The sequence below is a fragment of the Panthera uncia genome (assembly GCF_023721935.1).
Source record: "Panthera uncia isolate 11264 chromosome A1 unlocalized genomic scaffold, Puncia_PCG_1.0 HiC_scaffold_17, whole genome shotgun sequence".
NCBI classification, from domain to species: domain Eukaryota; kingdom Metazoa; phylum Chordata; class Mammalia; order Carnivora; family Felidae; genus Panthera; species Panthera uncia.
This window is the reverse complement of record NW_026057577.1, coordinates 25,838,610-25,861,649: the sequence shown is the minus strand read 5'-3', so window position 1 is coordinate 25,861,649 and position 23,040 is coordinate 25,838,610. Positions and strand designations below refer to the sequence as shown.

The following is a 23,040-nucleotide window of genomic DNA, read 5'->3' as shown; positions in this document are numbered from 1 at the left end:
GAAGGGAGCCAATGAAAGATCACAGAGGCAAGCTAGATATAAAGGAGCCTCTACCCTGGACCATTTGGTTGTATGATCTAATAAATTCCCTTTTAGGTTCAACCAGTTTGGGTTAGGTTTTTGGTCTCTGGAAACAGAAAGAATCCTAACTTAGACTCCAGTGAACCTGAACCTGCTAAGTTTTGACAGTCTCAGCTCTAATTACCATTTTTCCACCAGTATTTTGAGTTCCTTTTAAGACAGACCAGTCTAGTAACAATGGTGATGGAATTTAGTCAACCTGAAAAACATATTCCCAATATTTATAATTTTGGCATTAAACTCAATGGTGTACATTATACCTTTTTTTACACACATCTTTTAAGAGGAAATTGAATCTTCTGATTTTAAGAAATGCAAATGTGGGGCAATGATGTATCACCCAAAGATTTTCTTTGTAATAGAAAATGTTTTTAAAGGGGGAAAATAGGGATTTTTATTATTATTAAAAGATAAAAGTAAAATTATTTTTAAGAAACAAGGCATTGGAAACATTTAGTTTCACGATATGCCATTGTTAGGCATTCCCTATCTGATTGTTAGAAATTATTCATTTCCTCAAAGACAGAGAATAAATTGGTTGAGGATGCAATCTTGTACTATGCACTTTCTTTGCCCAAGGCAAACACTGAGCATTTGAGAGCCATGAGAATGCTTCTGCATTTGAGTTTGCTAGCTCTTGGGGCTGCCTATGTTTCTGCCATTGCTGTACAAAGTCCCATGAATAGGCTGGTGGCAGAGACCTTGGCACTGCTCTCCACTCATCGAACTCTACTGATAGGCGACGGGGTAATTTTCTTTTTGATTCCTACGGTCTTTAAAATGCATGGGTAATCATTTGTGTTGGCTAACTTCTAAAGACCTGTTATTAATAATGAAATTATGAGTGTTGGTAATATATCATTGGTAACCATGTTACTGGCAAGCATTTTATTACAAGTTATGAACCTTATAATATGTTAAAAATGAATGTATTTCCTTTCCTTTTCAGAACCTGATGATTCCTACTCCTGAACATAACAATGTAAGTTAAATTATGATTTGATAAAACGATTGCATGACTAAGTTTCCTATTGTGACTATAAAGCATTAGTTATCGTTGGAACAGTTTAATTTTATCTATTTTGTTTTTATGTGTGTGGATGCCAATGTATGTGCTTATGAACATTAGGAATGGAGTTAGGAATGACTCTACAATATTAAGTAGAATCCATTAAGCAATTGGATCAGGCCGTTTTTGATGTTGTCAGTTCCCCATCTCAAAGAGCCTCATGTCAGGCGTTCTTACCAGAAGAATTCCACATTGAGTGAGAGGTGCCTCCTCGTCTCCATTCACTTCTGACTATCTTTTGCTTTCCTTACTTCTATGTCTTTCTGAGAGTACTAGCCAACTTAAGGTTATATTTTTAGAATTATGGTCAGTAGACATTAAAATATACACTGACTGTCCTATATCAATAGTCATTTCCACATATTTAAACGATTTTAACTCTAATAAAATTGTATGCATTTGAAGTATGTCATGGTCATATTGAAATGTTAAACATGTGATATCATTACTCTAAACAGAATAAAATTACTGGCTAGAACTATCAAAGGAAATTTTGATGTGAGCTCAGTAATGTAGCTGCATTATATACTTCATAAGCACTTTATTTTTGGTGAAGTGTTTAATTTATATCATTTGTAACCCTCCTCAGAAATTACATAAACTTCTTTTACGTATGAAAATTATAGCTCTGTATGAGGTGGTTTCCTGGAAAAGGAACAAGTGAAAAATAAACGTGTGGGAGAAGGGAACTCATGTAAACCCCACGCAACAAAGTCTAACTTTTTTGGACCGAATTTTTATACCTTGTTTTGGTTATTTATACTTTTAAAATCTCCCTCATTTAGCACCAACTGTGCATTGAAGAAGTCTTTCAGGGTATAGACACATTAAAGAATCGCACTGCACCGGGGGATGCTGTGGACAAGCTTTTCCGAAACTTGTCTTTAATAAAAGAACACATAGACCTCCAAAAAGTAAGTTAAAGACATTTGGTGGAAACTTAAGTATATTTGTCTGGCTATGCCTGTTTTTATAAGAATTGACAGTTTCCTACAATACCCATTGTCTGTTCTTTTCACAGAAAAAGTGTGGAGGAGAAAGATGGAGAGTAAAAAAGTTCCTAGACTACCTGCAAGTGTTTCTTGGTGTAATAAACACTGAGTGGACAATGGAAAGTTGAGATGAAACTGGCTTATTGCAGTGAAAGATTCTGGAGGAGAAGAAGAATGTTATTTTTTGCAATGAGAATGAGGCCCAACCAAGGGTCACTGTAATTAAACTTCAGATGCAAAGGAATTTTTCAGGCATACTGCTACTTTGCTGCCTCACATAGGCAGAAAGGATAAAAATAAAATATTTGAGATATATTTCAGATATCAGAATCATCGAAGTCTTTTCCTCCAGTGTGCTCTAGGCAAAATAAATATGTACTTTAATCTTATTTAACACAACATTCTGTAAAATGTCTATTAACTTAATATTTATGTATGAAATGATTGAGAATTTCATAAATCAATATTTATTTCAGGTTGGGCTGTGTTCCAATAAAACAAAAATGAACAACTGATTCAATTTGTTGCTGGTCTCTGTCCTACTCTTGAAGTGGGCGCAATCTGTGTGGAAACATGCTGCGTGTGGAAGGACAGTCTGCATCTGTGTTGGTTGAGCATTCCCATCTCCCTGATGATGGAAGTTGTGGGTTTGCTAAGCATACCACAGATGGAAGAGATCCAGCAGGTCATGTGGGGATGTGAGCAGCGGGGACATAGGCTTGGGCTGAGCATGGTTTCCTTGCCATGTTACACCAGAACCTAGGATGGTGCAGGTTAAATGGTATGTGATGAATGAATGAATGAATGGATGAATAGACCTTCAGCCATAAAATTAAAATGACTTTGAAGGATTTCCCTGGGAGGAGGGTAGTGTAAAAATCTGTAACTACATTTATTCCCAGCTGGTGAGAATTTGGTGGACCAATCCCACTGCCCGTTTAGGGAAAGAGGGAGAAACCCTCTTGATGGAACCCAGAGCACTGTGGCCTGGGAGAGGTCTTCTTCATCTGACCTGGCATAACAAAAGGGGGCGAGATGCTGGGAGGCAGTTATATTCAGAGGACTGGGTTCTAGAAGGGCCCGTCATCCTGGATTCCCCGGGGTAGAGCAACAGCAGTCTAGTCTGCCTGCTTACGACTGTCAGTACCATAACCAAAGGTACTTCTGCTTGAGGAAATTTCTCAAGGATCCAGAAAATATGTTCTTTAAAATATATTTTAAAACTGACATAGAACTGGCAGAGAGATCCAATAAGAATATTCAACTATGCCATTGGCTCCTTCATTTTACTGATCACAGGATCTACACCGCGTGCTGGTATACAGTTGCTGGCATGTTGCTGGAGCTCCTTACAGATGGGTGTCATTACCCCGGGTGTTATCTGCACAGATTGTATGTGTCACACTCGGCTCTTCATGTGAAGCAAACTTTCTTACTGTTTCTGGGCACCGGAGAGCGGCTGGAACAGTCAGATTAGCACTCGGCTGTGGCCCAGACCCCCAACTAGTGTGTTCACCAAGCCCTGAGAGCTGGAGTCGAGTCGATGAGGAGAAAGATGGGTCAGCACAGCACCACGCTGACTGCTCTAGAAACTAACAGGAAACAGGAAACTCAATTTGCAGAGAGACTGAATGTCAATTTAATTCAATTCAGCAAATATTTATTGAGCTCCCATCTGGTCCAGGACCATGTTAGGGATGAGGATCCATCGATGAATAAAGCAGACAAAATTCCCCATCCTTGTAGAGTTATAGTCTGTCTCTCTCTCAAAAAACAAAACAAAACAAAACAAAAAACAACAGTTATTTTCCCACTTTATCAAGGTCCAATACAGTGAAGGTGGATTTAAGACTGGAACCAGCCTAGCTGAAATCCCACAAATGAACTCTTATCAATCCACCAGGGCTCGGAGAAGCTAAAAGCAATCAGCACTGTCTGCAACCAACCCAAATAGGACTTAGGTGTACCAAGGGTTTTTAAGGCAGAAACTATGATCCTCAAGCTGATTCTACCTTTCCTGTAGAAGGAAAGTCTTCCTGACGGCCCCTGGCCAGAGGGAATGGGGTTCCTACGAGTCACATCAACTGCCCCCTCACCTGAGCCTGACTACTACGGTGCTCCAGAACCCAGGCATCGGAGGAGAGGGATTTGGCAGCCTCCAGGTTATAGGAATACTTTTCTGAGCCTTGCTTTTCCTCTCAAAAGCTTATTGCAACAACAGAGCATCCATTTTCACTCTACCTTAGTGATGTCACTGTCACTCTCCACTGAGAGTAGGCAGTGTGAACTATTAGGCTGGGTTTTGGAGGGACACAGAACAACCTTCCCAAAGAACACCTCAACATAATGCGTCCAAAAGCAAACTCACCCTTTGCCACCACTCATATCCTCTGAGATCTACCACTGCTTCTCTTCCTCGTCTCTCTTTCCCCTCTTCCTCTGAGGTTCCCTATTTTGGCAAATATAACCACAACTACTTCCCCATCACCTTTCTGGATGACTCCAGAAAACCACTGTGTCCTTCCATCCACCATTCCACCCTGAAATGTCTCTCCTATTCCACTGCTGCATCCCCCACGGCCTCAGGGAAGGTGCTGGCTGAGTCTAGCTGAGAGGCCAGCTCCCTACTTCATGCCTGTCGAGTCAGCGCTGTCAATAGAGTACATTCATGTCCCCATGTCATTACTGGGCATAAAACCCTCTGATACACTTGATACATCTCTGTGTATATATCAGTCAGGCTCACTTATCTCACGTCTAGATTCCTTCACAGGCCAAACATCTGCCCCCTCTAAAACCTGCCATATAGAAATACAGGCATCTTTCACTTAACATTATTTGCAGGAAAACACTAGTCAGGGGCCTCATTCCCATTATTTTAAATGGAAAATATTTTAGCTCATTATGTCTCAATCCAAAGTCAACCAATTTTCTAAAACACAAAACACAGTAAAATGTCTGAAGACAAGGAACAAGCTAACATGTCAGACTGCAAAATATTTATAAAGTTATTTCATGTATTTAGTTATTTCATAAATTGTGGTAACATATTTAAAACACTGTGTCCTGCCCACTAAACCATTAACATAGCTGCTCTGTCTGTATAACACATTACATGCCTCCCTGGTCAACCTTCAGAACCTTTTCCAGTTGGCTTCTGTGAACCTTGATATGGTGCCAATTATATGTGGAGAGAAAGTAAAGACTGTCTCTGTTGAGCTCCCCACCACGACTTTTCTAAAAAATGCATCAAGTTTAGGGGACATAAATATATACTTTTTTCTACATAAATATGAGTAGAAAAGCATTGTATTGAAGGACACATGTTCTATGAAGAGATGCTCCATGTGGAAAACATTTTGTGGGAAGTGCTAGTCTTACTCTTCCCAGAATACCCCCCATGAATTCTCACATCTCTGTGCCTTTGCCCATACTGTCTCAGTACCTCCGTCTTTTCCCAAGCAAGGAACGTGTAACTTTCCTGTCATCATTCATCCTTCTCTCTTGCCTCTCACAGTCCAACTTCAAGAGCTGCCTCCTCTTTCTTTCCCTGCCTAGCCTGGCAATACTAGTTGTTCCCTTCTGAGTGCCCTGCATTATTTTGAACATTCCTTTGACAGAGCTCTTGTTTTTACATTGCAGCATTTTCAGATCTACCTGATACATCTTTGTATATATATCTGTCAGAATAGTCTAGTTGATGCTGCAGTTACGAATCATCCCTGAACCCCAGGGGCAGCACACAACAAAGTTCGCTTCTAAATTATACAAAGTCTTCTGTGGCTATGGCTCTGGGCAACCCTTCAGAGCAAATGTCCTCGGTGTGGCAGCTCAGCATTCCAGGATACTTCCCCCCCTACGGTGCCTCCATATCAACAACTGCTTTTGCAATTCGCTTGGCAGAGAACAAGAGTCATGGAATAATCGCACATCAGCTCTTAAGTATTTCTACTCATCTCACATTGGTTAGTGCAAGTCACACTGCCATGAGTAGCTTCAAGAGGCAAGGAAAATACAGTTCTCCCAAGTGCCCAGAAAAAGAGGACAGTCAGAAATACTGGAAAGTAGCACTAATATTTAATGCAATAGACCCTCAATGAATGTTCACAGTGTTCTAGTGTTATGGCGAGAGGGGAGCAAACTACCATTTAATGATCTCAAATGGGTTAGGACTTTCCTACACACTTTATGTCCCTATTTCAATTAATTCTCATCTTAAGCCAATGAGAGATAGTATTCTTCCTTTTTTATGATATGAAATCAAAGGTTCATAGAGTTTAAATTACTGGCCAAGGTCGCACAGCTAATACGTGATACAGCTGAGATTCAAACCTAAATTGACATGTCATTATCACCTGAAGTCGGTAGTTTACATTACGGCTCAGTCTTGGTATTCCACACTCTGTGGGTTTTGGCAAACGTATAACAAATGTTTCTACCATTATGGTATCATACAAAATAGTTTAACTGCCCCCAAAATCTTCTGTGCTCCACTTCTTCATCCCTGCCTCTTCTCTAACCCCTGTCAATCACTTTTACTGTTTCTATAGTTCTGCCATTTGCAAATATCATACCCCTTTCAGATGGACTTCTTTCACTTGGTAATATCCACTTAAGGTTCTTCTGTGTCTTTTCATGGTTTGATAGCTCATTTCTTTTTAACACTGAATAATATTCCATTGTCTGGTTGTACCACAATTAATTTATCCATTCACTTACAGAAGGACATCTTGGTTGTTGCCACGTTTTGGTCATTATAAATAAAGCTGCTATAAACCTCTATGTGCAGATTTTTGTGTGGATATGTTTTCAAGCCTTTTGTATAAATACCAGAGTATGACTGTTGGACCATCTGGTAATAATATGTTTAGTTTTTTATTACAAACTGCCAAACTGTCTTCCAAAGTGGCTGTACCATTTTGCATTACCACCAGCAGTGAATGAGAGTTCCTATTCCTCCACATCCTTGCCAGTATTTGTTGTCAGTGTTTTGGATTTTGGCCATTCTAATAGGTGTGTAACGATACCTCATTTTTCTTTCCAATTCCACAATGACATGTGACATTGAGCATCTTTTCATGTGCTTATTTGCCATATGTATATATATACACATATACATTTATATATTTTTTACAGTGACCATGTCTTTTGCCCATTTTTAAATCAGCTAAAAACATTTTAGGAGGAACAAAAACTGAGATAATGTATTTTCAATGAACTCACTAAAAGAACTTTGACAGATTTTACTTGTAGAAGGGAGAAACCATCTCAGAAGGAAGGGCTGAAACGCAAGAAGGAAATGCAGTCACTGTCTTACACAAGGTGATGGTATCTTCCTCCTGAAATGATTTACTTTACTTCTAGCAAGCAATTATGGTAAGGACAGGTCATCTCAATTTAGTCTGAGATACAGCTGATTGAGATACAAGTTGGGTTTTGGTTTTAAAAGACTGGTTTATTTTCAGTTAGTTCTCTCCTTCCTCCTCCTCCTCCTCCTCCCCCTCTTCCCCCCCCCCTTCTCCTTCTACTTCTTCTCTTCACCAATCTTTATGTATTTGTTCACACAGTTGATAAAAATGTCACAGTTAGAAGTGAAATCATACAATGACATAGTTAACTGTACAGACCGACCCCAAGTACAGAGTCAAGTTACCAAAAATCAGAACATGAGCAACACGCAGCTCCTTAACACTCATGCACTTATACACTCTTGCCCACACTGATCCACGCCCCAACAGTCACAGGCGCTAAGTTCAGGTATAACCCAGGGCATTTTTTTGCCCTGGCTTCTGTAAGTCCTGGGGATGAGAAGAGATAAATGATCAATGAAAAGAAGCTGGGGCTGCTTGACACATCTCTCTGTTCTGCCAACGACTCAGAGAAGGCAAGATATGAAACATGGGGGCAGTTATTTCCTGGGCACAAAAATTAACAGGCAACAAAAATGTCCGGAGGTTTAAGTCAGTCTTAAATTTTTTCACCAACACAAAAGGGCAGCAAGTAGGAAAAAAGGGAAAAATCCAGCCATTTAAATTCTAGGGGAAAAAGAGGAGGAAGTATTCAAAACTTGATCCCTATTCTCCTGTCAGACTGCAGTATGACCATAAGCAAAACCAGCCAGGCCAAACTGATACCATCTGATTGTGACTTTATACAAACAGTGTAGTTTATTTTCATTTTACCTCTGAAGAGAGGAGGAAAAACTTTTCAGAGGAACAACATAGTGAGTGGTTCTGGGGTTCTTCAATGGGTAACCCATTTTCCTTATCCAATGTACTCTCAGGATTGTGTTTACGTCCAATGGTACAGTGTGGATCAGGAAAGAATGTGACAGTGTTGCTCACAGCTCCACGAGCTGTGGAGCACACTAATGTTCCAGAGTCTCCAGAATTTGTAAGGGTCAGATCGTACGAATCACAGATACTTAACTGTCCCCACAAGTCATTTGATGAGAATGGATTAGTTCTTATTCTTTTGTTTTTTTAGGGATGATTTTATTTATTTGTTTATTTATTAAGTATATTTACTTATTTTGAAAGAGAAAGGGGGAGGGATAGAGAGACAGGGGGGCAGAAGATCTAAAACAGGCTCTGCCCTGATAGCACCGAGCCTGATGTGGGACTCAAACTCACGAACTGAGAGATTATGACCTCAATCAAAGTCGGCTTTCAACTGACTGAGCCACCTAGGTGTCCCAGAACTGTGATTGTTTTACATGGATTTTTTAAATGTTTATTTATTTTTGAGAGAGAGACAGAGCGCTAGCAGGGGAGGGGCTGAGAGAGAGACCCACGGAATCCAAACCAGGCTCCAGGCTGAGCTGTTAGCACAGAATTAGACACAAGGCTCGAACTCATGAACCGCAAGATCATGGCCTGAGCCAAAGTCAGACGCTTACCCAACTGAGCCATCCAGGTGCCCCCGTTTTACATAGATTTAAAAAAACTATTTGATCGCCTTTCTGGCTTGTGTTTAGCTAGTCTGCCACAGACTGAATTGAACCCATCATTCTGGTTTTTGCAGAGGACAAAGGATAAGTTGAATGGGAATATACCTCATGCACGTTTCAAGTTTTAATGGTGGCAGTCATCCAGGAATACAGTATTTGTCTTTGGCTTTCTATGTTGACAGGTCCAGATAGATTCACGGCCTTCCACTTGACCCTTACTTCATGGGCCAGAGAACAAATATGAAGGTTCTCCTAAGTTCTAAGAATATTTACTTCATATATATGGTAAAGAACTAAAAAATAATCAAAGGGTGTAAAAAAGACTCATACCAAAGCTCCATTTATCCCTTGTCCTAGTGATTTCCATTCTAACCAGAATATCATGGTGGCATGTAGGTTTTCCAGGTGTCAGTGTCAGCTCAGACCTCATATGTTCAAATCTTTGAGACGTCCAAGTATTTCCTGTACCAGTGTATGGTTATTCTGATGGATGGCTCTAGGTCTCTTTAGTAAAGGACTGAAAAAAGCTTACTGCATGAAGTGGGATTGTAGAGTCCCTCCTGTTTAATGAATGAACGCTGGGATCTGGGAGATGGGTGAAGGGCCTGATTTTCCACTGTGGTGGCTTAACTCATAAGCTCTTGATTGTGTCTACCTACCTATACATTGAATAGTACACTGATTAATTACCCTCCTTTTGCCTCTAGGAATGTGTTACTGTATTAGCCACCACTATAAATCCCTTAGGGTCAGAGGGATTTGATATAGCCTGACTGCTCATTGCAGTAATTATGACCACTTTGTTTCTGATGGTTAAGAGCTTCAAACCTGGCCTCTGCCATTCTAGGGATTCCATCTTTCCCACTAATATTAGGGAGTCCATGTCAATGTCAGCATCCCCTACCTTCAACTCAGCTTATGGAGAACTTCCACTACCAAGCTTTGCAATGATGCCTGTTTCTCCTCACTAGTGCATCTCCTGCTGTGTTAGTGAAAGGAGTGTTCTCGGTGCTTTCCAGACAGCATAGTCAGATGGTGAGTACTCAGACCATACACAATACATCCATCTAGTATTCCTACTACCTGAGCTATCTGCTCTCTTCTTCAACACTATGGAAAGGAAGTTGTGGCATCTCCATTTCACATGCTGTAAGCTGCCACCAAGTCATGTCTCAAAGAGCAATTCCAGCAAACTGTTAGGATCAGCTCTGGGTGTTCCTGTGTCAGAGTGAGTAGCCCCCCTATCACTGAACTCAACTCTACTCAAATCTATATTCTTCTGAACTAACAGGATCCACGCAGCCCTGGATTCTGACAGTACATATTTGTGAGCTCCTGCAGACCTGAATGTTAGCTGGGAAGCTAATGAGTCTGAGCTTCTGACCCGCCTTCTATGCACTGCCAGAACAGGGATCCTGCAAAACCAATTTCTCCTTCACCAGCTGATTTTCTGTTAGGATCTGTCAATAGGGGGTGCTAGACTAGGAGGCTGGAGGAAGAAGGGACTTGCTCCTTTCCATGTGCTTCCTATTCCTTGTTTTGGCTTCTTATTCCTGCCTTTCCTATTCCTAATCCTAATCTCAGTGTTATCCCGGCAGCAGTGGTTCATTCAAGTAGCAGCGATTAATTACAGTCTGCAGTTTTGCCAATATTCACTCAAACAGCCTTGGTGTACCCCATCCCACCAAGATCCCATCACTGCTTAACCAGCACCTTCTCCCCGGAGATCTAGATCCCATTCCCATAGGCCCCTTTCCTAAGCTCAGAAACACCACCGGCAGCAAAGTAGTGCCCCCTCCACAGAGCAATGACTTTCAGATACTTGAGTTCCTTCCATAAGGTTTTAAGTTTGAACAATTCTAACCTCTTCCCTTTGATCTCCAGTCATAGGGGCAGTAACTGCTTTCTACAAGTCGCCACCTTCTTGATACCTTATTGTTCCCTTTTTGTCTCTCTAGTTATCCAATACCTGCTTAACAATTATTTATATTCAATTCTCTCTATTAAAATAACTGGTACAGCTTCTGTCTTCTGATTGGGCCCTAACTGATACAAACTATCCTGAACCTAATTCTGATTACCGGCCTGCAGGCAGTGGGGAGTGTTGAGGGAAGAGGGTTAGGAGGAGAACAAATGCCATCTTGTGAAGAACTTTTTCCAAGAGAAATAATTATTCTGTCTCCAAGCAAGGAGAGCTAGTCTATTTTGGCAAGGGGAAAGGGCTGCATCTCCAGGTAGGGGGACCTCAGAAGAATACAGGGTGTCAATAGTCTCAGGTTTTCTCACTCCCATGCTCCTATCCCAGGTCTCATGGTCCCACTCTTGCCCTGCAAGGACTGTCACTTTGCCATAGAAGAAAGCCGAAGGTGCATAACTATTTTCATCTGAAGCTCTACAAAGACCTGTGCATAATCAGACACTAAGCCTAATTCTCAGCTTAATCTGCCCTGTGGCAGCAGGAGATAAAGGTCCCCTGTATGTATGTATGTATGTATGTATGTATGTATAAGAGAGAGGGAGTATGAGCAGGGGACAGGGGGAGAAGAGAGAGAGAGAGAATCTTAAGCAGGATCCACGCTTGGCATGGAGTCCAACTTGGGGCTTGATCCCATGACACTGGGATCATGACCTGAGCCAAAATCAAGAGTCGGATGCTCAACTGATTGAGGCACCCAGGAGCCTCTATTCATTTTTTTGAAGTTTTATTTATTTAAGTAATCTGTACACCCAACACAGAGCTTGAACTGATGACCACAAGATCAAAAGCCACATGCTCTTCCAACTGAGCCAGCAGGTGCTCCAGGGGTCCCCTTTATTTTTCATTTATTTTTAAAATTTAAATCCAAGTTAGTTAACATACAGTTAATCATGATCTCAGGAATAGAATTTAGTGAATTATCACTTACATGTAACACTCAATGCTCATCCCAACAAGTGCCCTCCTTAATGCCCATCACATATTCAGCTCATCTCCCCACCCAACACCCCACAGCAACCCTCAGTTTGTTCTCTGTATTTAAGTATCTCTTATGGTTTGTCTCTCTCTCTCTATTTTATCTTAATTTTGCTTCCCTTCCCCTGTGTTCATCTGTTTTGTTTCTCAAATTCTACATATAAGTGAAATCATATCTTTGTCTTTCTCTGACAAATTCCATTGATTGATAGCACTGCTACAATTGGGGTGCATGTGCTCCAGGGGTTTCCTTTAAAGTTGCCATCGAAGTTTGCTAGCATTCAGAGCATACCTTAAATTGGAATTAGATTGCTCTGAGCCTATCACTCCTTTGGTAAGATCTCCAGGGCTGTCTGAAGAGTCACTGGGCTCTGCACTCGTAATGAACAGAGCTCCCGTATATCCTATCCACTTCATCTTCCATTGCTTTGCTCTCCATCTGCCATTCATCCAAATTATGCAGAATTAAAAGCTTAAAAAACTGCAAAGCCACTGCATGTCATAAGTTACTGTCATTCTACTTAGTGTCAGCAATAGGTTCTTTCATTTTAGAGAAGTGAGCAATTGAACTTCAAAATGTCATTCCAAGGACTTGTTATATCTGATACCAACTGTTCATAGCCCAGGTGTAAGGGCTGGGGAAAAGCAGAGCCTGAGGAAAGCATTGAAGTACTGACACTTAATGTGGGAGGTTTTTTCTTTTTTAAGTTTATCATTTGAGAGAGAGAGAAAGAGAGACAGCGCTCATGTGCATGAACAGGCACAAAGAATGGGAGGGGGCAGAGAGAGAGAGAGAGAGAGAGAGAGAGGGAGAGAGAGAGAGGGAGAGAGAGAGAATTCCAAGCAGGCTACACGCTCAGTGCAGAGCCCAATGTGGGGCTTGATCCCACACACCATGAGATCATGACCTGAGCCGAAATCAAGAGTCTGACACTCAACTGACTGAGACACCCAGGCACTGCTAATTTGGGAGTTCTAAGCCTGTATTGGTTAGGTTGAGGAAGAAAGGGAACTGAGGCAAGAAGGATGTGCAGCAGTGTGATGTGATACATTAGTGCACTAGCCACAACTTCACACCAAGGCGTGAGTAAGCATAGTAAATCTCTCTGCAGGGAGAGATTTTTTGTCCCAGGGAATTTCTGCAGAAGTGCTGAAAGAAGAAGGTATACCTTAGAACAGTGCAGAGAAAGGGCAAAGGAGAGGGGAATTCATATGCCAGGCTCCCTTTTCTCTGCCATATCCCAATGGTCAAAATTTCCTCTGTTGCATTATTGGGCCAGTGGCAGCCACTTGGAGGCCAGATTCCATTCCACATAGTGTAACATTTCATCTGTGCCTGGAAGTGTAGGGATGACTTGGTGTGAGTGAAGCGGTAGCCAAGAGAGAGAAAGGAGGAAGTGGAAACAATCTGAGAAGGCACACAAACATGTGTCCAACACAAATATAAATTCCAAAAACTGATGCAAGAATATAGAGTGTTCTATAACCATTACAGTAATTGAATTAATCATTTAAAATATTCCTACAAAGAATATACAAACACTGGACAGTTTTATGGGTGAGTCCTCCCAAATTTTCAAGTCACGTGTAATTCCAAACATATATAAACTCTTACAGAAAAAAAAACAGAATATTTCCTAGCTCATTTGAGAAGCTAATATATATTAGTAAAATCGGAGGGGGATGATATAAAAAAGAAAATTATGATCCTATACTCAGGAACCTGGATGTAAAAACTGTAAAGAAAATGTTATCAATCCAAACCCAGCATGTATAAAAAGATATTACACAATAATTAAGTTGAATTTACTCCAGGAATTCAAAATTAGAAAATCTATTACTGTAATTTACCACATTAAACAATTAAAGAGATAAATCATATATCAATGCACAAAAAGCATTACTGAAATTTAATATCCACTTATTATAACTACTTTTAGCAAAGTTAAAAGGGTACTTCTTTTTTTTTAATGTTTTTTTTATTTTTTATTTTTGAGAGAGAGAGTGCGAGAGAACACGAATGGGAGAGGAGTAGGCAGCAAGGGAGACACAGGATCCGAAGCAGGTTCCAGGCTCTGAGCTATCAGCACAGAGCCCAACGTGGTGCTCAAACTCATGAACCACAAGATCATGACTTGAGCCAAAGTTGGATGACCGACTGACTGAGCCACCCAGCCGCCCCAAAAGGGAACTTCTTTAATCCAATAAGTTTACAGAAAATACTGTGCTCAGTGGTAATATGTTAAAAACATTCCTTGAAAAGCAGGAACAATGCAAGAACATGTGCAGGACCACTGCATGTGCACTGTACAATCCCAGTGGTAAGTGTTGCTCTGCTTACCTCATAGACATTGTGGCTTTGAATACGTATCATGATAGTTTCCCACCAGATGGAAGCAAAGGGTCTTGAGGAAGAGGGTTCTTTTTTCCCTCAATTTGCACAAAGGCTTTATATGGGCTAATGGTGGCCATGGATATTAAATCCACTTCTTTTAAAAAATGTGACTGCAGGTACTGGTCTTTGCAACAAGATTATAACTAGTACTGATAAATACGAGGATTGTAACAAAAGAAACAAAATTCATGTATATACACAAATATCTGCATATATGTATATAGGTGATGCAAAATGACAAAAATAAAACCCAAAACAATGACATAAATAAAACTCAAAATAAAACCTCGAATCATTATAAGGAATAAGAGTTTAGGGATACCTGGGGGGCTCAGTCTGTTAAGTGCCCGACTCTGATTTGACCTCAAGTCATGACCTTGTCGTTCGTGAGCTCGAGCCCCACGTTGGGCTCTTCACTGACAGCTCAGTGTGGGGGCTACTTGGGATTCTCTCTCTCCCTCTTTCTCTGTCCCTCCCCTGCTCTCTCTCTCTCTAAAAATAAATAAATAAACTTAAAAGAAGAATGTAGCAAATCTCTGGACCAATATACAGAATCAATTACATTGTTACACATCACCAACAAATAGAAATATAATCTTAAAGAAGATATCGTTTGTAATACTTACAAAAAATATAAGGTGCCCAAGCATAAATCTGCCAAATACGAAAAACTTTACTGAAAGTTGATTTGAAGCTTTATTGAAATAATTTTAAAAGGATCTGAACAACCACAGAGACCTGCTGTCACCATCGATATGAAAAATCAATACCATAGTTTGGATCCTGATCTATAAATTCAGTGAAAATTCTATCAAAATCCCAACAATTTTTTCATGGTACTTACATAGCTGATTCTAAGAATGTACATGGAAGAATGAGGGTCCAAGAATAGTCAATGGAATCCTAAAGAAGGAGATCAAAGTGGGAGATCTTGCCCTATGAAATATCAAGCCTTAATAATTAGGTCAGTGTGATCTTGACATAGGGTAGAGTAGTGGTTCTCAAAAGCGATTTCCACCTTCCGCCCCTGCCCTGAGAACATTTGGGCAAGTTTTAGTTGCTACAGCTTGAGAGAAGAAAGAGGCTAATGCCATGATGCAGTGGTCAGAGGCCATGGATGCTACTAAACACCCTAAATGACACAGGATAGCTTCCACAGCAAAGAATTATCCCATATAAAATGTCAGCAGTGCCAAGGGGGAGAAATCGCAGAGTAGGGACATAGACCAATAAATAACTAATAATTAAAAGAAAGAGGGGGTGAGGCAGCCGAGTGGCTAGTCAGTTAAGTGTCTGACTTCAGCTTGGGTCACAGTCTCACAGTCCCTGAGTTTGAGCCCCACGTCAGGCTCTGTGCGACAGCTCAGAGCCTGGAGCCTGCTTCAGATTCTGTGTCTCCCTCTCTCTCTCTGCCCCTCCCTAGAGCTCTCGTGCGCACTCTCTCTCTCAGTCTCAAAAATAAATAAATAAACATTAAAAAGATTATTCTAAAGAAGAGAGACAGAGACACCTGGCTGGTTCAGTCAGTAGAGTGTGTGACTCTTGGTCTCTTGGACATGTGAGTTCAAATCCCACTTTGGCTGTGGAGCCTACTTTAAAAATTAATTAATTAATTAAGAAGAAAATATGACCTTGGGATGAGTATATCCAGCAGAAAACAGCTGGAAGTCTCCCAGGAAACTGGGTAACTTGAGGAAAGTTTATTTAATAATGGGACCATTATAACAGTGGGAAAAGGATGCAGGGAAAACATGAGGGAAAATGCAGTCCTCTGGGGCCATTAACAGGAGCTGTGAAAGGAGTGGAAATAGTTGGCGAAACTCTGAGATACAGCAGACTGTGTGGAAAGGGCCGCCAGCAGGAAACAGGACCCTCAATCAAGGGACATAGCTAACCTGCAGTAACCTTGCAAGGAGAGAGCTGGGAAGACAAACACCTTGACTTCACTTAGCTCAGGCCCTTTAATGGCCTGTCAGTGCTCCTCATGGTCAAACTCAATGGGGAGCCCATAAGAAAAAAGTCATTAACATAGTCCAGACAAGCCTGGCCCCAGGACACAGAGAAGGCCAAAGAAGAGGATGTGAAGGAATAAATAAGAACTCTCCAGAACAAATGAAAGGATTTCATAAATAAATCTCTCAAAGCACAGACTATTAATGAAAAGATATATACATTCAATATTCACCAAATTTACTGAGTAAAAAAAAAAAAAAAGCTAGGACATGTATTTGTATTATGTGTAAGTGACAAAGGAATAGTTTTCAGAATGAGTAACAAAGTCCTCTTAATAAGAAAAAGATAAGTCTTCAATAAGAAAAAGATAAATAACCCACCAGAAAAAAAAAGTAAATGACATGAATAAGCATATTCTCAGAACAGGAAACACAGATGGCCAATAAACATAGAGAGATGTTCAACCTTGTTAGTAGTCAGGGAAATGCAAAATTAAACCACAACGAGATAGCATCTCACACCCACCAGACTGGCAAAAATTTAAAAAGTCAAGATATTACAAGTCTTGCCCAGGATGTTAAGTAAAAGGAATTCTTACACAACTTGTGTGGTTCAGTAAAAATTGGTACTTTTGAAATGAAGGGCCTAATAACACTAAAGACACATGTACTCTATGACCCAGAATTTCAATCTGGTATATATTCTAAAGAAATTCTTGCACGTGGACATTAAGAGATTTAAGCAAGTATGTGCATAATAGCATTAGGTTTTATTTAACAAATTTTTTATTTTAGAGTAATTTTAGATTTACTGAAAAATTCTGAAGAGAGTGCAGCATTCCCATGTATTCCACATTCAATTTCCCCTATTATTAACATCTCACAACCAGATGGTACATTTGTCACATTAGTGAACCAATACTGATACATTATTATTGTTTTTCTTTAAAAAAATTTTTTTAATGTTTATTCATTTTTTGAGAGACAGAGAGTGAGCAGGGGAGGGGGAGAGAGAGAGGGGACACACACATAATCTGAAGCAGGCTCTAGGCTCTGAGCTGTCAGCACAGAGCCCAACCTGGGCCTCGAACTGTCATACTACGAGATCATGACCTGAGTCAAAGTCAGACGCTTAACCGATTGAGCCTCCCAGGCACTCCACTGATACATTATTATTAATTAAAGTCTGTGCCTTATTCAGATTTCCTTGGTATTTAGCTAATGTCCTTCTAGCATCACCATTTAAAAAAATTTTTTTTTAATGTTTATTTATTTTTCAGACAGAGAGAGACAGAGCGTGAGCAGGGGAGGGGCAGAGAGGGAAGGAGACACAGAATTTGAAGCAGTCTCCACGCTCTGAGCTGTCAGCACAGAGCCTGATGCAGGGCTTGAACACACAAACTGCAAGATCATGACATGAGTGGAAGCCGGATGCCTAACCAGCTGAGCCACCCAGGTGCCCCTAAAAGCAAGTCTTAAATATATCCAACATGATTCCCTTTATAAAAAGGTCAAAAAAGGGTAAAACAAAATAATACATAATTTGAGGATATTTACGTATGTGATAAAACCATAAAGAATAGCCAAGAAATGATTAACCATAAAAATCAAGATAGTGGCTACCTCTAGTGGGGAGGGAGTGAGAAACTATGGAAAAGTCACCTTCTCGGGGATGGAGTGGTGGGCACAAGGATTTTTTTGTTTTGTTATGTTTTAAACTGTACGTGTATGTACAGGTTTTTGTACATATGAGGCCTCATAACAATAATTTAAAAAACTCTTATCCCCTTGCTCTTTCCCCCCTCCCCCCATAAAGCATATTTTCCACACAGTCCTCATCATCCAAAATTCTGGCTAAAGGGAAAAGGTGATGTGTTAGAGTCAGAGCAAACAGGAACCCCAGCCCTCCATGCTTAAACCAAAGAAATGTGATTATGTCTCTTATCATCCTTTCAAACCCCACCACACATCATGGTGCTTCCTGTTTCTCAGAAGCTGAAAAAGGTGCTGACATAATGTAACGGGTGGAAAAGAAGCTGTTTCCACAGATCCACTCAGAACCCTGGGTGTCACCCTACTAGACAGGCTGGACTCCCGGCAGTGGTCAGGAGCAAAGGCCAAACCCAGGCCCCTCGTTGGGGAATCACCCCAAGTTTGAAGATTCATGGAGCAGGTGACCCTCGCCATAAGAGGGAGCAAGACTACCACCATCTGCCCCGAAAGATGCCTTCTGCAACAGCAAGAGGCAACTTCTCAGTGGATCCCTTTGCCCAGGCACTGCTGGGCTCTGGGCACTGTGCTCCGGCCAGGGAATGCCCACCGCCACTGGCATGCTCATGGTCCTTCACATTTATCCCTCACCTGTCTGTTCACTTAGTGTTTATCCATTCAGCCAGCAAACACAGAGCACCTGCAATGAGCCAGGCACTGGTATAAGCATTGGCAAAAATGCAGTGGACAGGACCTGGCACTCTTCTAGAAGAATGAGGCCAGCAGAGGGGACAGACCACAAACAAGCAAAACAACTATAAATTGTGTTGAGTGCTATCCAGGAAGGAACAGACAAAGGTAGAGGTAAAATAATCCAATGTCAAGGCATAAGCACAAAAGTCAGGCTGACTGAGTTCAGATTCTGCCTGTACTGCCTATACTTGGGGCAAATTAAACTAACCTTTCTAAGCCTTGGTTTCCTCTTATAAATTGGAAGTGATAATCAAACTTATTAAATAGGGTTGATTGGACACTAAATTCTTTCAAAAATTATTTACTGAGCACCTCTATGTGCCAGGCACTGTGACAAGCACTAAGGATTATTAGTAAAGATGACAGGCAAAGTCTTGCCCTCAAGGTGCTTAGATCATAGTGGAGGAGTCACTGGATAAGCAAAGGCCATTTCGCGTAGTGCAGAGGACTAGAGAATCATGTGACAGAGGCAGACTGGGGAGCAACAGCCACTTACATGTCAGGGAAGACCTCTCTGAGAAGGTGACATTTGAGAGCTAACTGATATAAAGAAGCTGATTTGTGAAATCTGGGGGGAAGATACAGCTAAACAGAAGGGTGAACGTCCTAAAGTGGGGATCAACCTGGTGTGGTTGAGAAACAGCAGGAAGACACAGGTGGCTGAAGCACATTAGTTGAGGGGCAGGAAACGAAGCTAGGGAGGGAAGGGACAGCCCACACAGGACAGAGAGAGGACTCTGCATTTCTTCAAGAGTAATGGGAAGTCACTGAAGGTTTAAAGCAGAGGAGGGACATTATCTGACTTATGTTCTTTTTTTTTTTATGGAATACCTTTATTTATTGCTTTTGTTATTTTCTTTAAAATCTACTTTGTTTTATTTTTTTTGTTTGTTTTTTTAATTTTCTTTTTTTATTAACTTGTTTTATTTTTTATTTTTTTTAAATTTACATTCAAATTAGTTAGCATATAGTGCAACAATGATTTCAGGAGCAGATTCCTTAGTGCCCCTTACCCATTTAGCCCATCCCCCCCCTCCCACGACCCCTCCAGTAACCCTCAGTTTGTTCTCCATATTTATGAGTCTCTTCTGTTTTGTCCCCCTCCATGTTTTTATATTATTTTTGTTTCCATTACCTTATGTTCATCTGTTTTGTCTCTTAAAGTCCTCATATAAGTGAAGTCATATGATTTTTGTCTTTCTCTGACTGACTAATTTCACTTAGCATAATACCCTCCAGTTCCATCCACGTAGTTGCAAATGGCAAGATTTCATTCTTTTTGATTGCCGAGTAATACTCAATTGTATATATATACCACATCTTCTTTTTTGTTTTTTAATGTTTATTTTTGAGACAGAGGGAGACAGAGGGAGACAGAGCGTGAGTGGGGGAGGGGCAGAGAGAAAGGGAGACACAGAATCTGAAACAGGCTCCAGGCTCTGAGCTGTCAGCACAGAGCCCGATGTGGGGCTCAAACCCATGAACCGTGAGATCATGACCTGAGCCGAAGTCGGACCTTAACCAACTGAGCCACCCAGGCGCCCCTATACCACATCTTCTTTATCCATTCATCCATTGATGGACATTTGAGCTCTTTCCATACCTTGGCTATTGTTGATAATGCTGTTATAAACATGGGGGTGCATGTGTCCCTTCGAAACGGCACACCTGTATCCCTTGGATAAGTGCCTAGTAATGCAATTGCTGGGTCATAGGGTAGTTCTATTTTTAGTTTTTTGAGGAACCTCCATACTGTTTTCCAGAGTGACTGCACCAGCTTGCATTCTGACCAACAATGCAAAAGAGATCCTCTTTCTCCGCATGCTCGCCAACATCTATTGTTCCCTGGGTTGTTAATGTTAGCCATTCTGACAGGTGTAAGGTGATATCTCATTGTGGTTTTGATTTGTATTTCCCTGATGATGAGTGATGTTGAGCATTTTTTCATGTGTCAGTTGGCTATCTGGATGTCTTCTTTGGACAAGTGTCTATTCATGTCTTTTGCCCATTTCTTCACTGGATTATATGTTTTTTTGGGGTGTTGAGTTTGATAAGTTCTTTACAGATTTTGGATACTAACTGTTTATCTGATATGTCATTTGCAAATATCTTCTCCCATTCTGTCGGTTGCCTTTTAGTTTTGCTGATTGTTTCCTTCGCTGTGCAGAAGCTTATTTATTTTGATGAGGTCCCAGTAGTTCATTTTTGCTTTTGTTTCCCTTGCCTCTGGAGACGTGTTGATTAAGAAGTTGCTGTGGCCAAGATCAAAGAGGTTTTTGCCTGCTTTCTCCTCGAGGATTTTGATGGTTTCCTGTCTTACATTTAGGTTTTTCATCCATTTTGAGTTTATTTTTGTGTATGGTGTAAGAAAGTGGTCCAGGTTCATTCTTCTGCATGTCGCTGTCCAGTTTTCCCAGCACCACTTGCTGAAGAGACTGTCTTTATTCCATTGGATATTCTTTCCTGCTTTGTCAAAGATTAGTTGGCCATACGTTTGTGGGTCCATTTCCGGGTTCTCTATTCTGTTCCATTGATCTGAGTGTCTGTTCTTGTGCCAGTACCATACTGTCTTGATGAATACAGCTTGGTAATATAGCTTGAAGTCTGGGATTGTGATGCCTCCTGCTTTGGTTTTCTTTTTCAAGATCGCTTTGGCTATTTGGGATCTTTTCTGGTTCCATACAAATTTTAGGATTATTTGTTCCAGTTCTGTGAATGATGCTGGTGTTACTTTGATAGGGATCGTGCTGAATATGTAGATTGCTTTGGGTAGTGTCAACATTTTAACAATATTTGTTCTTCCTATCCAGGAGCATGGAATCTTTTTCCATTTTTTAATGTCTTCTTCAATTTCTTTCATAAGCTTTCTATACTTTTCAGTGTATAGATTTTTCTCCTCTTTGGTTAGATTTATTCCTAGGTATTTTATGGGTTTTTTTTTTTTGTGCAACTGTAAATGGGATCGATTCTTTGATTTCTCTTTCTGTCGCTTCACTGTTGGTGTATAGTAATGCAACCGATTTCTGTGCATTGATTTTATATCCTGCAACTTTGCTGAATTCATGAGTCAGTTCTAGCAGTTTTTTGGTGAAATCTTTTGTGTTTTCCATATAGAGTATCATGTCATCTGTGAAGAGCCAAAGTCATCTGCGAAGAGTGAAAGTTTTACCTCCTCTTGGCTGATTTGGATGCCTTTTATTTCTTTGTGTTGTTTGACTGCAGAGGCTAAGACTTCCAATACTGTGTTGAATAACAGTGGTGAGAATGGACATCCCTGTCTTGTTCCTGACCTTAGGGGGAAAGCTCTCAGTTTTTCCCCATTGAGGATGATATTAGCATTGGATCTCACTTATGTTCTTAAAAGAACTCTTGCAACCACGTGGAAAGAGATGAGGTGTTAATGTTTAATATGGCAAATACGTTAGGAGGCTTAGGGTTTGCTCTAGGGTTCATGGCTTGAACTTGGGTCTGTGTGTGATGTGTAGTGGTGTGGGATGAGCTGGAGGAGGCAGGATCCCATCAAGCAGGGCTTGTCGTGGACACCTGATCTGCCTTTTCTCACCCCTGCAGCTCCTTCTCTTCCTTTAGGATCCATACCTGAATTCCACTTTCTGCGGGAAAAGCCCTCAACCTCTTAGATTTCCATTCTCTCTGCAGGTGGTAGGGGATCCCTGGACCTGGGCTCCTGGCTTCCTTCCCCCACACCTTCTGTGTCATGGTCTTGGAGCCCTCTCATATAACTCCTATGTAAGCAGGGCTCTTCCAGGCTTCTGAGACCTGAATGAGCAGGCTGAACTCATCTCTACCCCTTTGCCTGCCCAAAGGCTTTGCCAAGGTGGCTGCACATCTCCAGGGGCTTGTGTTCCCATGACCACCTCTGTGTCCCTGCTCCTGCGATGTTGTTCATCCAGATGTTCTCCCAGAGTTGCTCCTGTTCTGCACACCAACAGAATGCAGCCCTTTCCATTGAGTCCTGGCCACAGAGAAAGCTGAGCAGCTATAAAGATTCCTCTGTGGCAGAAGGAATCTCAAACTAAACACTAGTGTTCCTGTTTTTTGAAGTCCTATGGCCACACCACTGAGGGGGATTTTCCTCTTCACTCCATTTTGCATTCCTTTTGTCTCCAACCTTATACCACCTTGCCCACTTCTTCTTCCTCCTCACCCAATTCCAGTCCATTTCTAA

At 41.0% G+C, this 23,040-nt stretch overlaps 1 protein-coding gene across 1 annotated transcript; it reads left to right on the top strand.

Moving 5' to 3' along the window:
- Window positions 1–296: 296 nt before the first annotated feature.
- On the top strand, window positions 297–2,999 carry IL5 (interleukin 5). Its single transcript, XM_049649166.1, has 4 exons — window positions 297–828; window positions 1,031–1,063; window positions 1,936–2,064; window positions 2,172–2,999. The coding sequence occupies exons 1-4, from the start codon at window positions 685–687 to the stop codon at window positions 2,268–2,270; spliced, it is 405 nt and encodes a 134-aa protein (XP_049505123.1). The 5' UTR covers window positions 297–684; the 3' UTR covers window positions 2,271–2,999.
- Window positions 3,000–23,040: the final 20,041 nt, after the last annotated feature.